General features: G+C 41.8%; 1 protein-coding gene across 1 annotated transcript in view; it reads left to right on the top strand.

Annotated features, from left to right (window-relative positions):
• LOC110163256 (sodium/myo-inositol cotransporter-like) overlaps positions 1-11,816 on the top strand; it is a 33,159-nt gene extending 21,343 nt beyond the window's left edge. Inside the window, 3 exon segments of the mRNA XM_055164249.1 lie at positions 6,394-6,589; positions 7,979-8,106; positions 10,387-11,816. Coding sequence (XP_055020224.1) covers positions 6,394-6,589; positions 7,979-8,106; positions 10,387-11,450 — 1,388 coding nt within the window. The 3' untranslated portion in view covers positions 11,451-11,816.
• The last annotated feature ends 5,295 nt before the right edge of the window (positions 11,817-17,111 follow it).

The raw sequence follows: 17,111 nt of genomic DNA, 5'->3' as shown, positions 1-17,111 counted from the left end.
TTAATAAAAAATCTCATGAGTCAAAAAGTCAGAGGTTTTTCATCCTAATCTTGTTCCATATGGTAGAAAACTATATGAAGCAAATATTCAAACCAGTTTGTTAAGGATATGGAAGTGAGAACCAAGAGTTATCACTGTTTGGATTTATTGCCCAAAAAGTGCTGCATATTTCATTCCCTCCGTTACCGACATGAGTTTTTAATTTTTGTCAACAACTTGAAAGAATCTCACAGGTTTAACTTTACTCTGATACTTGACTTATTTCAATAGTCCCTCTAGTTTGTGAATAAGAGACATTTGAATGTCAAAAATCTGCCCCTGTTTCCCTCCGTTAACACTTGACCGAACCCTAAGTCGTCGAAAAATTGAAGTCTTCATGTACCTGACGTGGGGCTCGAACGATATGGATTTTTTTGCGGCCGATATGACATCGATAAAACAGGAGTTGGAGCTGTCGATATAAAAGTGGGTTTTAAATTGTGTTTGTTTAGGCGACATTTATTGTTATTCTGCGTCTTTACGTCAATATATCGATATTAAAACTGGTATTGAATGTCTTTAGAATGATGTTGAGCTGTATCAGAACAAGTTTAAGAGCACAAAGACTCGTCTACGCCCATGAATCCATCAGAAAATCCACTTCTAAAACATGGACGTGAACAGTTTCAAACACTGACACAGATCAGTCTGTCATGTCTGTGCTCAGTCGCACAAATATTGGGATTCCACTGGTTTTTCTTCTTCACTTCAATAGTGTCTGTTTTTAAATTTGCCCATAAAGAAATGCCTTCGCTGGAATCCAACAGATGAGCTGATTTGTGCCGTTAAACTCGTCCCTCAAATAACATCACAGTTCAAACTCGCTCGCATCAGCCAACAGTTTTACAGTGACTTTCACCTTTTTGTGGTAAATCAAATCTGAACAGGAGCGTGAACTTTCTTGATGATCACACGCTCCTGAAAATGTCTCTTATTATCTTCATTTTCTGTTTATTCTTTTTCTAAACACATGTTGAGTGAGAGCGTTGTGTCGCCGTGGTAACCGCGGAACATTCTTCCCCGGCGTGATGTCACTGTGGAACATTGGCGTTGCTAGGGCCGTCGCCGTGGTGGATGGAATCTTCCTTTGACGTGTCGTCAGTGCTTTACGACACGTAAAGTGCTTTAGTGCAGAAGTTTATAAGTGTAAGTGAGTCCTGCAGCAGAACTTCAGACGATCAGAACTTCAGACGATCAGAAGACAGAACAGAGTGAACTTCACACAGAGACACTCCCAGACTTTTCACTTTCACATTTGCACTTTCACTTACAACAGCATTTGTAAAAACATTACAACTGCCACAATGTGGAAGGCACTGAAAAACTTTTTCAAGAAAAAGGAAAGTTGTACTGGTGAAACCAGCAGCAGCAGCAGCGTCTCTTGGGGCTACGAGCTCAGGGACAGAGACCTGGGGAAGATCCACAAGGCGGCAGCACAGAGGGATTTGGTCAGAATAGAAAAACTTCTTACCAAAAAGAGGCGACGCATCAATAAGCAGGATAAGAAACAGAGAAGTGCTCTGCATATCGCGTGTGCTCTTGGATACGACGACGTGGTACAGTTACTTTTAGGAGTAAATGCAGATCTGAACCTTCGCGATGATAAAAATCAATCGGCCTTAATGAAGGCGGTGCAGGGAGGACATTGGACCTGTGTCCACATGCTCCTGCAGAACTGTGCAGATCTCACCCTGCGGGACAGTGAGGGAGACACAGCGCTGCACATGGCAGCGGGCACCTCGTGTGTGTCCATAGCTCAACTGCTCCTGGAGCGCGGGGCTCAGATAAATGTCCTTAATGGCCGTGGTCTTACCCCTCTGAGTGTGGCGCTCCGCCTGGACCACACTGACATGGTGAAGTTTCTTCTAAAGAACGGAGCAGATGCCAACGCCACTGATGGTTCCAACATAACTCCTTTAATGTTGGCTGCTGGAGGCGGCCAGGACCACATGCTGCCGCTGCTTTTAGCCAACGGTGCGGACGTCACTGTAGATGATTTCAGAGGATGGACCGCTGAGGTCTACGCCGTGAAAAAGGGACACCAGAGGTGTGCTGAGCTCCTCATCGCACACGCTAAACGCTCACGTGATGGAGCTTCTAAACAGGAGGATGAAGTGAAAGAGGAAGAGCGTGAACACTCCCTCAGCACTGCCTCCAGTAACAAGACATTAGAGGCTTCATCTGTGAACAAACTTGAAGACCAAAAGGAAAAGTTGATAAAACAGGTGCTGGGTAAATATGATTTTGACTGGGACTCTGACGACTCTTCTAATGAAGACGATGAGTCGTTCACAAAGAATCTAAAGAAAAACAACGACCAGCAAACATCTCCATCTGCAGCAGGAGGAGCTTCTGTGGAGCTCAGCACCATCACATCTCTCCCTAAGGTCCTACCTTCACGCAGAGTCCGGAAATATAAACCATATATTCGAACTTTCACACCGATGAGCCTGATTGAAGAGGAGGATGAAGAGGACGAGCCTGAGGAAGAGGACGAGCCTGAGGAAGAGGACGAGCCTGAGGAAGAGGACGAGCCTGAGGAAGAGGACGAGCCTGAGGAAGAGGCTTTGAGACTGGGATCAGAAGGTATCAGTGATGAGGGGTCGTCTTGTGACTTTGACTTCACAAACAGTCCTAAGAGGTACAGCCCCCAGCAAACAATCTCCATCTGAACCAGGACGAGCTTCTCTGGAGTTTGAGTTTGAACCAGGTCCTGGAGAGTCTCTCCCTGAGGTCTCCACCTCCATCAATGTCCCATCGTCTGGGTCGACTGGTTCCGCTGACTCGGACACAGAAGACCTGGAGAAAGTGGATTTGAAAAATGATCTTCAGGAAATTACAGAGACCAAGTCGACTCTGGAGCAGAATCATCTGGAGTTACAAAATGAGGAGAGTCGTCAGAATGATACAATGATGTGCGACGAGTTTAAAGAAAAGCTTCAGAGGAAGGAGGAGCAGCTTGAACACGAGAGACAAGAAAAACTGAAGATGGAAGTGAGACAACAAAAGCTGGAGCTCGAGATGAAAACCATGATGGACATGATGAAACAGCAAGAGGAGGCCCACCGTGAGACTCTGAGGCTTCTGGAGCAGGAGCACAGTGCACGAGCTCTTCAGGAAGGTGATGAGGTGTTCTTCATCTCACTGAGAGAAGATCTTCAGCGCTCACAGGCAAACAGCAGCCTCAAAGAGACACGCCTTTTACAAGAAAACAAGGCCCTTAAAAAGCATCTGGAAGAAGCTCTCAGTGAAATCACAGTGATAATTGAATCCCTGGAGCAGCAGCGCAGTGCACGAGAAAAAGAGATTCAGGAGGCGGCTAAGAGCAGGGCTCTTTTAGGTTTTCCAAAGATGGTTTACTTTTTTTTATTTATTTATTTATTAATTTTTTTTTATTATAGTTTTTTAGGATATACAAAATATGCATAACATTGTCTCCAACAACATATTTCACAGTTTTTACATTTGAACTATTCAGAGACAGAATATTTTGAGATTAAGATATATAAAATTTGAAAAATAAAAGAACAAAACAAAACAAAAGAACAAAACAAAACACCTGCATAGAAAATATACATGTGTACATATATAAACAATACACATACAATAACAAGAGCAACCTATAAATACACATACACTGACATTATAGGGCTGTCTCTATATTTACTTACCATTAAAATGGTCAATAAAAGGTTGCCATGTTGTGTAAAAAAGTTCTTGTTTATTTGTCAGTGAAAATTAAATTTTTTCCAATTGTAAATGTTGCATTATGTCTCTCTGAAGATTTTGATGGGTAGGGGGTTTTTTGCTTTTCCAGTTAAGTAAAATCAGGCGCCTGGCCAATAACGTAACATAGCTCAAGACATTCTTTTGCTTACTATTTAAACTCATATCAGGAGCTGGCACCCCAAATAGTGCCATCACAGGGTCCACCGGAAGTTGGGTCCCTAAAATCACTGAAAGAGTTTCAAATGTTCTCGTCCAGTAGAGAGTGATGTCCGGACAACTCCAGAATGTGTGAGACAAAGAGGCAGGACTATATCCACATCGTTCACAAGAAGGATCCACCCCTGGAAACATCCTGGACAGTTTGTGTTTAGAAAGGTGCAGTCTGTGTAGGATCTTAAACTGGATTAGTCCATGCTTACTACACACTGAGGAGGAGTGGACCCGTTCCTGAGCTTCAGACCACTGGTCCTCTGTGATGTTTATTGCTAAGGCACCGCACCAAGCCTCCTTCAAATGGTCCAAAGTGGCTGTACAGTCAAGTCGTGAGAGGTTATGATACACATTTGAAATAGAACCTTTTTCCAACGGATCCTGGAGCAACACCCTGTCCATGATATATTCCTCTGGCTGACTGGGGAAGGATGGAAAGGTCACTCTCGTGAGATCACGGATTTGCAAATATTTAAAAAAATCTTTATTATCTATTTTAAATTTTTGTTTTAATTGCTCAAATGTAGCAAAGGTCTTATTAATGAACAGATCTGCTATTGAGTGAATCCCTTTGAGGTCCCATTGTGTGAAGGTCCCATCTGAAAGTAATTTGTGGTCTAAACCAGGTCTAAACCAGGACTAAAACCAGGACTAAAACCAGGACTAAAACCAGGTCTAAACCAGGACTAAAACCAGGACTAAAACCAGGACTAAAACCAGGTCTAAACCAGGACTAAAACCAGGACTAAACCAGGACTAAAACCAGGACTAAACCAGGTCTAAACCAGGTCTAAACCAGGACTAAAACCAGGACTAAAACCAGGACTAAACCAGGTCTAAACCAGGACTAAACCAGGTCTAAACCAGGACTAAAACCAGGACTAAACCAGGACTAAACCAGGTCTAAACCAGGACTAAACCAGGTCTAAACCAGGACTAAAACCAGGACTAAACCAGGACTAAAACCAGGACTAAACCAGGTCTAAAACAGGATTTAACAGGACCATGTTGTGTGGACATGTTTCCTCGTCTTTTATCAATAATATTTTTTAATTTGGTTCAATAAAATTTGAACTTTTTATTTTCTTTTATCAAACAAAACTTCTTATGTGTAGATTTCCTCGTCTTTGCTTCTCTAGAGAAAATCAAGTAATCCAAAGTATTCAGATTACTTTACTCACTTTAAGTAACATAATGGATTCTGTTCCAAACCACATGTTGGTGTTTGTCTGTAACGTTTTAAAAATCACTTCCAACACTGGACACGACACAAAACCTTTAACAAGTCGTTAGAATAAAACGCAGCACTAACAGCCCCGGGTCTTTTGTGTTTTTAAAGGACTAAACCAGGACTAAAGCAGGACTAAAGCAGGACTAAACCAGGACTAAAGCAGGACTAAACCAGGACTAAACCAGGACTAAACCAGGACTAACCAGGACTAAAGCAGGACTAAACCAGGACTAAACCAGGACTAAAGCAGGACTAAACCAGGACTAAAGCAGGACTAAACCAGGACTAAACCAGGACTAAACCAGGACTAACCAGGACTAAAGCAGGACTAAAACCAGGACTAAAACCAGGACTAAAACCAGGACTAAAACCAGGACTAAACCAGGACTAAAACCAGGACTAAACCAGGACTAAACCAGGACTAAACCAGGACTAAACCAGGACTAAACCAGGGACTAAACCAGGACTAAACAGGACTAAACCAGGACTTAACCAGGACTAAAGGCAGGACCAGGACTAAAACCAGGACTAAAACCAGGACTAAACCAGGACTAAACCAGGACTAAACCAGGACTGAACCAGGACTAAAGCAGGACTAAAGGCAGGACTAAAACCAGGACTAAAACCAGGACTAAAACCAGGACTAAACCAGGACTAAAACCAGGACTAAACCAGGACTAAACCAGGACAAAACAGGACTAAAGCAGGACTAAAGCAGGACTAAAGCAGGATTAAACCAGGACTAAACCAGGACTAAACCAGGACTGAACCAGGACTAAACCAGGACTAAACCAGGACTAAACCAGGACTGAACCAGGACTGAACCAGGACTAAAACAGGACTAAAACAGGAAAACAGGACTAAACCAGGACTGAACCAGGACTTAACCAGGACTAAAGCAGGACTAAAACAGCAGGACTAAACCAGGACTAAACCAGGACTAAACCAGGACTGAACCAGGACTAAACCAGGGCTAAACCAGGACTAAACCAGGACTAAACTAGGGCTAAAACCAGGACTAAAACAAGACTAAAACAGGACTAAAGCAGGACTAAACCAGGACTGAACCAGGACTAAAACAGGACTAAACCAGGACTGAACCAGGACTAAAACAAGACTAAAGCAGGACTAAAGCAGGACTAGACCCGGATCTACACAGACTCTGAGAACTTGTGTTTTTAAAGGCGTCTGGACCAAATACTCGCAGGCCAGTCCCAACATCACGTCCATCATGTCGTCCCGTCCGAACCTGAGCTTCGCCGACAGCTGCCTGCTCCACCTCCGCCCCAAACCTGCGGCGCTGAAGATCCTGAGAGGAGCTTCAGACCCGGACCTGCCCTGGCCCGGCTTTTTACTGGGACAGACTCCGGCTTCTCTCTGGTAAATACAGTTTAGTCGTCAGGAATGAAAGTCTCCAGTCGTACAGAAAATAGAAGCATTGTGTGTTTTATCCGTCAGAAAACGAATGGAAAAGTTACAACATCAAGAACTACGGACATGAAATGAAAAATTACGATTTAAGTTTTCTGCAGTACGAACACGAATTCACACAAATACTGAACCAGGACTAAAACAGGACTAAAGCAGGACTAAACAAGGACTGAACCAGGACTAAAACAGGACTAACAGCAGGACTAAACAAGGACTGAAACCAGGACTAAAACAGGACTAAACCAGGACTAAACAAGGACTAAACCAGGAACTAACCAGGACTAAAACAGGACTGAACCAGGACTAAACAGGACTAAACCAGGACTAAACAGGACTAAACAAGGACTGAACCAGGACTAAAACAGGACTAAACCAGGACTAAACAAGGACTAAACCAGACTAAACCAGGACTAAACCAGGACTGAACCAGGACTAAACCAGGACTAGGAAACAGGACTAAACAGGACTAAACAGGACTAAACCAGGACTAAACCAGGACTAACCAGGACTGAAACCAGGACTAAACCAGGACTAAAACCAGGACTAAAACAGGACTAAAACAGGACTAAACCAGGACTAAAACCAGGACTAAACCAGGACTGAACCAGGACTAAAACCAGGACTAAAACAGGACTGAACCAGGACTAAAACAGGACTAAACAGGACTAAACCAGGACTAAACCAGGACTAAACCAGGACTAAACCAGGACTGAACCAGGACTAAACCAGGACTAAACCAGGACTGAACCAGACTGAACCAGGACTGAACCAGGACTGAACCAGGACTGAACCAGGACTGAACCAGGACTAAACCAGGACTAAACCAGGACTAAACCAGGACTGAAACAGGACTGAACCAGGACTAAAACAGGACTGAACCAGGACTGAAACAGGACTAAACCAGAAACAGGACTAAACCAGGACTAAACCAGGACTAAACAGGACTGAAACCAGGACTAAACCAGGACTGAACAGGAACCAGGACTAAAACAGGACTTAACCAGGACTAAACCAGGACTTAAACAGGATTAAAACAGGACTTAACCAGGACTAAAACAGGACTTAACCAGGACTAAAACAGGACTAAACCAGGACTAAACCAGAACTGAACCAGGACTAAACCAGGACTGAACCAGAACTGAACCAGGACTGATCCAGAACTAAGACTGTCAGTTTTACGTTATATAAAACTTGTTCTGGTAAATCTCCGTGGAGTTCACCAGAAAAGTCCCACAGTGTGTCTTTAAAAACAGGTGCAGGACTTGCAGGACGACTTGACTGCAGCCCAGTCACAGTGCGACCATGACCAGAGTGGGAACATCTGTGTGTTTTGTGCAGGTATTGGTGTGCAGACCAGGTGATCGTGCAGAGAGTTCTTGCCGCTAAAAACATGGCTCACGTCAAAGGCTCCACCATCATGGCCGGGTTCCTGAAGATCCTCCCCATGTTCATCATCGTTATCCCAGGTACAACAACTCACAACCAAACCAAACCGCTCAAGTGCAGGTTTTTAGGTTTTTTATTTGGATTGTGGCCTGGTTTAGTGGGAAAGTACCAGTATCACAGTCAATAATGTAGTTTTACACATGTATAGACTCTTTATATAAATGGACATAGTGGGCGTGTTCCAAACAGGAAGTGAGCATGGGGGCATTTCCGGCTCCATCGACTCCCCTTCATGAAAAATTGTCCCCTTCTCTCTGTAACTGCCGCTGTGAGCCTCGTTATTTGGGGTTAAAATGTTCGTATTAACCCTCTTTAAGTGATCCTCGTGTTTTTATTTCGCAAATTTTGTCCGTAAATCAATTCTGTGGCTCCAAATTGGATCTGAGGCTGTGGAAAAGTCTGTGTTATTATTATATAAAATATGAATCAAAAGCAAATGACTAAAGACTGACACAGACTTTTCCACAGCCTCAGGTCGTTTCTCTTCACTGGTTTTACAGAGTTTTGTTAAAGTTGCTGTCGTCATCTGAGCGAAAATGACATCATATCATTTCCGCAAAAATAATAATTAATAATTTTATATTATATTTGTTCAAATTATCCGTTAATTGCGATTAATTAATTACAGTCATATTTTAGCGCGTTATGTTTTTTAATCGCGTTAATCTCATTTTTAATCTCTAACTTTATGTTTCGTATGTGAGTTTTTTTATTATAAAAACCTGTTTTTATTGTTGTTGGGGAAACAGCACACAAAAAAACACATTTATACATTTTTTTATTTCGGTAATTTCCATTCATTGCCGGAAAGCCACACAAAAAAGCGCGCAGTAAAGCGATGTAAACGTCATGTTAACGTTGGGCGGTCAGTCACACAATGGAGAGGTTGAATGAGCCAGTGAACAAGCAGCAGTGCACAGGTAAAAATGCATTTGTGTTCTTGGAAATTATTCTCCCGACGTGAAATATAAAGAAAAAATAACAAATATAAAATCGCCTTTGAAAACAACCTGCATTAGACTCATGGTCGTCTGCACGAACTGTTCTATTAGTGACCTGCCACATGAGGGACACGCACACAAACACACACAAACACACACAAAACACACACACACACAAACACAACTTTCATCATGTCATTAACCTGAGAACGCGCAGACCAGTTTCCTTCCGTAGTTACTGCCGGACACCGACGTGCTCCCGTGAGCCGCGGTGTGGATGTTTTTCTCGCGTACGCGGCTGTAAACCGCGCTTCCTCCTGTAGCCTCTAAACCAGAACTAACACCAAGACTAAAACCAGGACTAATCCAGGTCTAAACCAGGACTAAACCAGGACTAACCAGGACTAAACCAGGACTGAACCAGGTCTAAAACCACCAGGACTAAACCAGGACTAAACCAGGACTAAACCAGGACTAAACCAGGACTAAACCAGGAGGTCTAAACCAGGTCTAAACCAGGACTAAAACCAGGACAAAACCAGGACTAAACCAGGACTAAACCAGGTCTAAACCAGGACTAAACCAGGACTAACCAGGACTAAACCAGGTAAACCAGGACTAAACCAGGACTAAACCAGGTTCTAAACCAGGACTAAACCAGACTAAACCAGTTTCAAACAGGACAAACTGATCTAATTCACTGTGCGTTACTATTTTTGTGTTTCAGGGCGACGTAGGTTATTTATTTATTTTAGTTTTTTGTCGACGTGGGTTATGTGACCCCAAAGGTCGTCTAAAGTCGTCAGATGTGAACAGGAGGGACAGAGGGACGACTTCTGCAGCTGGAAATACAAACATTATTTTGATTTGGAAACAGAAAGGTTCGTTGTTCACTCTGTGCTGGAGACAAAGTGTCGTCTGCTTCAAGAAGGGGGTGGTAAAAGTAGTCAGTAACTTAACTAAGTTACTTTTTAAATAAGTAATCAGTAGTCAGTAGTCAGATTACTATTTCAAAGTAACTATGGCAACACTGACCAGGACTTAACCAGGACTAAACCAAATAGGTCCACGACCAGACTGGGAATGGGACCAGGATTTAGACCAGGACCAGACCTGGACCAGGACCAGGACTGAGACCAGGACTGAGACTGAAAACCGAAACGTCATTTTTTCCATTTTTCATTTAAACACAAAATCGAAAACTGAAAAAACGAATCATTATCTGTTTTTTCATTTTGGTTTTGGAGACAAATAATGAAGAAAATTGTAGTTTTTTCGTTTTCTTATTTTTGGTTTTATTTTGAAAAACGAATGAACGACCGACACACAGATTGTTTAAACCTGTCGTTGTTCTTTCAGGGATGATCTCTCGCATCTTCTTCGCGGACGACCTGATCTGCATCAGCCCGGAGCACTGCGCCGAGGTGTGCGGCTCCCCGGCCGGCTGCACCAACCTGGCCTACCCGCGCCTGGTCATGTCCGTGCTGCCGGTCGGCCTCCGCGGCCTGATGCTCGCCGTCATGATCGCCGCCCTCATGAGCGACCTGGACTCCATCTTCAACTCCGCCAGCACCATCTTCACGCTCGACGTTTACAAGATGCTTCGCGCGCGGGCCACGTCGCGCGAGCTGCTGATCGTGGGCAGGCTGGCCGTGGTTTTCGTCGTCGTCATCAGCATCGCGTGGGTACCGGTTATAATCGAAATGCAAGGCGGGCAGATGTTTTATTACACGCAGGAAGTTAGTAATTATCTAACGCCGCCGATCGCTGCCATGTTCTTGCTCGCCGTTTTGTGGCATCGCTGTAACGAAACCGGAGCTTTTTGGGGAGCGCTGACCGGATTCGTACTCGGGACGGTGAGACTCGCGTTGGCGTTTGTTTACCGTGAACCGCACTGCGACCAACCGGACACCAGACCGAGCTTCATCAAAGACGTTCACTTCATGTACGTGGCGGCCGTTTTGTTTTGGATTTCTGGTTTGGTTACAGTCGTCGTGAGTTTGTTAACGCCGCCTCCGACCGAAGAGCAAATCCAAACGGCCACTTTTTGGGGACTGCGTAATCGGAAGAAGCGAATATTACCCGAAAGCAACGAATTGAAACCGTTAAACGATCCGGAAGTGAACAGCAACGCGAATCTAAACGGTAAAACGCCGACAAGCGAGTGCAGCGCTGCGGAAATCCAAAACCGACGCCCGAAACAGAACGATGTCATCGCGAATTCAAAATGTCTCCGAGTCGTTAACTGGTTTTGCAAGATTAACGAAGATCCGGCCTCCACGTACAAACCGAGCGCGCAGGAGCAAGAAAGAATGGTGGACGAACTTCTCTACGAATCGCCGAAAATGAAGATTGTGCTCAACTTTGCTTTGGCGTTGATTTGTGGAGTTGGAGTGTTTCTTTTTGTTTATTTCACGTTGTAAATTTTGTAGATTTAAACGGACTCTTGTGAGTTTTGAGTCCGGTTTTGTGAGTTCGTCGTAAACAGAGCTGGAGTTGTGTTTTGTTTTGTTCACACATGTTTGAGTAACTCTTTATTATCAGTAGTGCAAAAATGTTGAAATATCGATACATCGTTTAAACTGATGATACATGGGCTGTTTTATCGAGTATTATTTGGTTTATTTTACTAAATTATTTTGTGACAACGCTACAGTTTTGTGTAGTGTGTGTAATTCTGGCATAAACCAAGTCTAATCTAGGTCTAAACCAGGACTACACAAGGACTACACCAGGTCTAAACTACATCTAAACCAGGACTAAATCAAGTCTAAACCAGGACTAAACTAAACCAGGATTAAACCAGGTCTACGTGTGTAAACTCGTCTCTGGGTCTTCTTCTTGTCCTGGTCCGGGTCCTGGTCGCTCTGGAGCACAGGTGTCAAACATAAGGCCCGGGGGCCGGATCCGGCCCTCCTTTAATTTTTAATTTAATTATTTTATTAAATTTTTTTAAGACCTTTAATCTGGCCCTCGGCTGATTTTCTACTAAAATATTGTAATTATATTTTCTATTAAAATCTTATTAATTTTCTGTGGTGTTTATCACAGCAGCGTCTCCAGCGTCTCTGTACGTGGCCCCTCCCACCAGAGCAGCACAAATGAAGACTTGTCTCTTTCCAAACGCTCTTAAAGGACGATCGTTTTGACTGTTGACCGTGACACCCTCATCAGAAAAATGTCCAACATGAGAAAAGTGGAGCCGAGTGCAGAATTTTACAACAAAAATTGACTTATTCCTGTTTACAAACAAGTTATTTTTAAAACTTTGTGTTGAAATTACATTTTTCTTAAAGTTTCAGGTTGTTCATGATATTATAATATTTTGTAAAAGTTCATCAATTAAAAAAGATTTCTGTAATAGATTTGTGTTTCTCTGCACAAATATTTGAACTTATTTTATAAGTTATTTTTGGGGTTTATATGACATGAGTTTTCTGATCCGGACACTTTGGGATCAAAGTCGGTCGGATACGACCCCCGGAACAAAATGAGTTTGACTCTCCTGGTCTAGAGACTTTGAGTAAATCTTCGTTTTGTTTCTTTCGTGTCTGTGGGACTTTCTTCTTCTTCTTCTTCATCTTCTTCTTTGTACAAACCTGCTCAAACGAGTCTTTTCACGTTTCCTCAGTCGCCCGGAGCCTGAAGAGTCTCGTGAGCGTCTGCTTCAGGATCTTCTCACCGTCTGGGCTCCGACGGAAAGTTACTGCGAGGAGATGGAAAAGTACTCAAGATGTTTGCACAATATATTTGAGTGTGTTTACCCGCAGGAGGAACGCACTTCATACTCGTGTTTGTCGAGTGTCGTCGTGTCCAAACTTTGGCAGCAAATTATTTTGACTAAAACGTCTTTTAAGGTCCAATATTAAACAAAACTAAACTCTCGACTCTTGTGGGGTTTAAGTCAAGTTTTAATGCTGTTTCCGCCGCAAAAACAGACCTGGAGTTGTGTTTTGTTTCTTTGTTATTTGTTTTTCTGCATCTCCAAAGCTCAAAATACTCTGTTCCACCTTGTGATGTCATGAAGTGGTGGTTTAAGTAAGTTAACAGCTCCTTTTACCTTTTACAGATTATAGCAGAACCTCACCGCATTTTAGTCCTGGTTTAGACCTGATTTAGACCTGGTTTAGATGATATTTTAGATGTGGTTTAGACCTTTTTTTAGACCTGGCTTAGAACTGGTTTGGAACTGGTTTAGAACTCCTTTTTTAGACCTGGTTTAGACCTGATTTAGACCTGTTTTAGACCTGATTTAGACCTGGTTTAGACCTGATTTAGATCTGGTTTAGATTATATTTTAGACCTGTTTTAGTCATGTTTTAGACCTGGTCTAGATGTCTTTTTAGACCTGGTTTAGACCTCCTTTTTTAGACCTGGTTTAGTCCTGTTTTGGTCCTGTTTTAGACCTGTTTTAGACCTGGTTTAGACCCGATTTAGACCTGGTACAGAATTGGTATAGAACTGTTTTAGACCTGGTTTAGAACTGGTTTAGATGATATTTTAGACCTGTTTTAGACCTGTTTTAGAACTGGTTTAGATGATATTTTAGACCTGTTTTACACCTGTTTTAGACCTGGTTTAGACCTCGTTTTTTAGACCTGTTTTAGTCCTGTTTTTAGACCTGGTTTCGTCCTTGGTTTAGTCCTGGTTTAATCCTGGTCTTAGTCCTCGTTCAGACTGACCCAGAATAGAGTTAAAATGGTGGAATACGTTAAATTCTAAACAAAAATCTCTCACAACAGGAACTTATGTGTCTCTGATAACTTTACTAATTTTCTAAAAAAAAAATAAATAAATAAAATAATAATAAAAAATATCTTTTTTTAAAATTACGATTGCTTTATTAAATCAGATTAGTTCTACAAAAAAAAATGTGTATTTAAATAAACACATTTCGTACTATTTGAGTGAGATTTTTATAGATAAATTTAGTGGAATATTTTTTCTTTACCGAGTTTGTGGTGTAAAGTTGAAGTGATGTAAATGACGAGGTCCAGACTGAAGCAGAAACACAAACACGAATCTGAAACCACATCACAAACACACACAACTATTTGCATTTTATTTACAACTTTTGCATTAAAAATACACTGTGTAACTTTTCTTGTGCCAGTTTCTTGTTTCCATGGAGATATTCCTGTTTTCTCTGGTGTAAAATCTGTAATATGACATGAAATATTTGTAGTATCTGACTTTTATTTCTGCAGGTTTTGGTTGTGAAACGTGAGCAGACTGGTTCCCCGCGGGATCTGACCTGTACTTTTACCTGCTGGCGCCACCTGCTTGTCTCCATGGAGATAGATAAATTTAATGCCGTACTGTGGGATAATCCGTGTTATCGTATTGAATTGAAGTTTGGTTAGTCTGGTTTAGACCTGGTTTTGTTTTAGACCTGGTTTAGCCTGGTTTAGACCTGGAGTCCTGGTTTATGGTTTAGTCCTGGGTTTAGTCCTGGTTTACCTGGTTTAGTCCTGGTTTTAGACTTGGTTTAGACCTGGTTTAGACCTGGTTTAGTCCTGGTTTAGACCTGGTTTAGTCCTGGTTTAGACCTGGTTCAGTCCTGGTTTAGTCCTGGTTTAGTCCTGGTTTAGTCTGGTTTAGACCTGGTTTAGTAGACCTGGTTTTCTGGTTTAGTCCTGGTTTAGTCCTGGTTTAGACCTGGTTTCACCTGGTTTAGACCTGGTTTAGACCTGGTTTAGACCTGGTTTTAGACCTGGTTTAGACCTGGTTTAGACCTGGTTTAGTTTAGTCCTGGTTTAGACCTGGTTTAGACCTGGTTAGTACCTGGTTTACCTGGTTTAGTCCTGGTTAGTCCTGGTTTAGTCCTGGTTTAGACCTGGTTTAGTCCTGTTTAGTGGTTTAGTCCTGGTTTTAGACCTGGTTTAGTCCTGGTTTTGTCCTGGTTCCTGGTTTAGTCTGGTTTCCTGGTTTAGACCTGGTTTAGTAGACCTGGTTTAGTGTTTAGACCTGGTTTAGTCCTGGTTTAGTCCTGGTTTAGACCTGGTTTTAGACCTGGTTTAGTCCTGGTTTAGTCCTGGTTTAGTCCTGGTTTAGACCTGGTTTAGACCTGGTTTAGTCCTGGTTTAGTCCTGGTTTTAGACCTGGTTTCAGTCCTGGTTTAGACCTGGTCACCTGGTTTAGACCTGGTTTAGTCCTGGTTTAGACCTGGTTTACCTGGTTTAGACCTGGTTTAGACCTGGTTTAGTCCTGGTTTAGACCTGGTTTAGTCCTGGTTTAGTCCTGGTTTAGACCTGGTTTAGACCTGGTTTAGTCCTGGTTTAGACCTGGTTTAGACCTGGTTTAGTCCTGGTTTAGACCTGGTTTAGTCCTGGTTTAGTTTCTGGTTCCTGGTTTATCCTGGTTTAGACCTGGTTTAGACCTGGTTTAGACCTGGTTTAGACCTGTTTAGTCCTGGTTACCTGGTTTAGACCTGGTTTTAGTCCTGGGTTTTAGTTAAATGGTTTAGTCCTGGTTTAGACCTGGTTTAGACCTGGTTTCTGGTTTCTGGTTTAGACTGGTTTAGTTCCTGGTTTTTTAGTCCTGGTTTTAGACTGGTTTAATGGTTTTAGTTAAACCTGGTTTAGACTGGTTTTAGTCCTGGTTAAAACAAAAAGTGAAACTTAGTTTAAACCCAAAAATTAATTTAGTGATTTTGATTTTAAAAATTAGTTGCTTTAATTGCAAAATACTTTTACTTTTTACTCTTAAAGCACATTTTTAAACTTTAACACTTTCACTTAAGTAGATTTTCTCATGTCATACTTTTATTTTTACTTGAGTAATCTTTTACAGGTCAGATCTGTGGAGAGGCGACCGCGCTCACAGTCAGAATTCTTGTTTTATTTGGTATTTTTCAGCTTTAAAACCACCTGGAATTGAATAAACGTAAAGTTGAGCTGTTTAAAGTTACACTGTGGAACATTCCGGGCACAGCACTGACATCTCCATGGACCGTCAACCAAAAAGTTACACAGTGCAGCTTTAAAACACGTCAAATCTCTAGTAAAAATTCAAGGGTAAATACAAATACATTCTTGTTATAGGTGCCATTTTGAGGACTTTTCACCATTCTAAAGATGTAATATTTAGTTTTAAATTGTTAATCGCTATGGAAACAGGCTTACTTTTTCGTCATGCACTCTGAAAGCCACGGATAAAAGCGATTTTTGCATTTGCATTTTACATAAAACAAAAAATAAATAGCAGAAAAAAAAATATATGTGGAAAAATACAAGGCCTTGAATAAATTTGGGCCTAAAATTGAAGTTATATTAAAAGGTGAGAAAAGAAGCAAATTTACAGTGAGTTAAATGGATTATAACGCGTGGAAATGTGCGTGTGCGGAGCGTTGGATTGTTTTGATGCCGGAGTGAGTCAGCCTGCATCATTATCCTGTTTTTTATCCGCACAGTAAAAATGTCGCGATAAAAAGTGACAGGAATCTCGCGATGTCTTCATTTAATAACAAAGTGGAGCCGTGAAGCGCGCGGGGTTCACGCGGAGAAAGACGCGCGGGGGTAAACAAAGACTTTCAAAATAAAAGCGGACGTGAACGGCACGGCGGTCACTATGGCAACTGCAAGAAAATAAATAAAATACAAATAAATAAATCGATAAAATAAATAAATAGATCAATAATAATAATAATAATAATTGTGATGAACTGTTAATCGTTATTTATTATACAACTGTAGAACTCTCCCTTGTGTAACAGATAATACTCCCTACAACCATACAACTACTTTATAGAACAGATAATACTCCCTACAACTGTACAAAAACTCACCTTTGCGGAACAGATAATACTCCCTACAACTGTGCAACAACTCACCTTTATGTAACATAATACTCCCTACAACTATATAACAACAGATAATACTCCCTACAACTGTACAGCAACTCACCCTTATGTGAGAGATAATACTCCCTACAACTGTACAACTCACCTTTATGTAAGAGATAATACTCCCTACAACTGTACAACTCACCTTTATGTAACAGATAATACTCCCTACAACTGTTTAACAGCATATAATACTCCCTACAACTGTACAACTCACCTTTATGTAACAGATAATACTCCC

This window comes from Boleophthalmus pectinirostris, unplaced genomic scaffold (genome assembly GCF_026225935.1).
Source record: "Boleophthalmus pectinirostris isolate CB_2022bp ecotype Guang Dong unplaced genomic scaffold, ASM2622593v1 HiC_scaffold_11, whole genome shotgun sequence".
NCBI classification, from domain to species: domain Eukaryota; kingdom Metazoa; phylum Chordata; class Actinopteri; order Gobiiformes; family Gobiidae; genus Boleophthalmus; species Boleophthalmus pectinirostris.
This window is presented reverse-complemented; position numbering and strand designations above follow the sequence as displayed.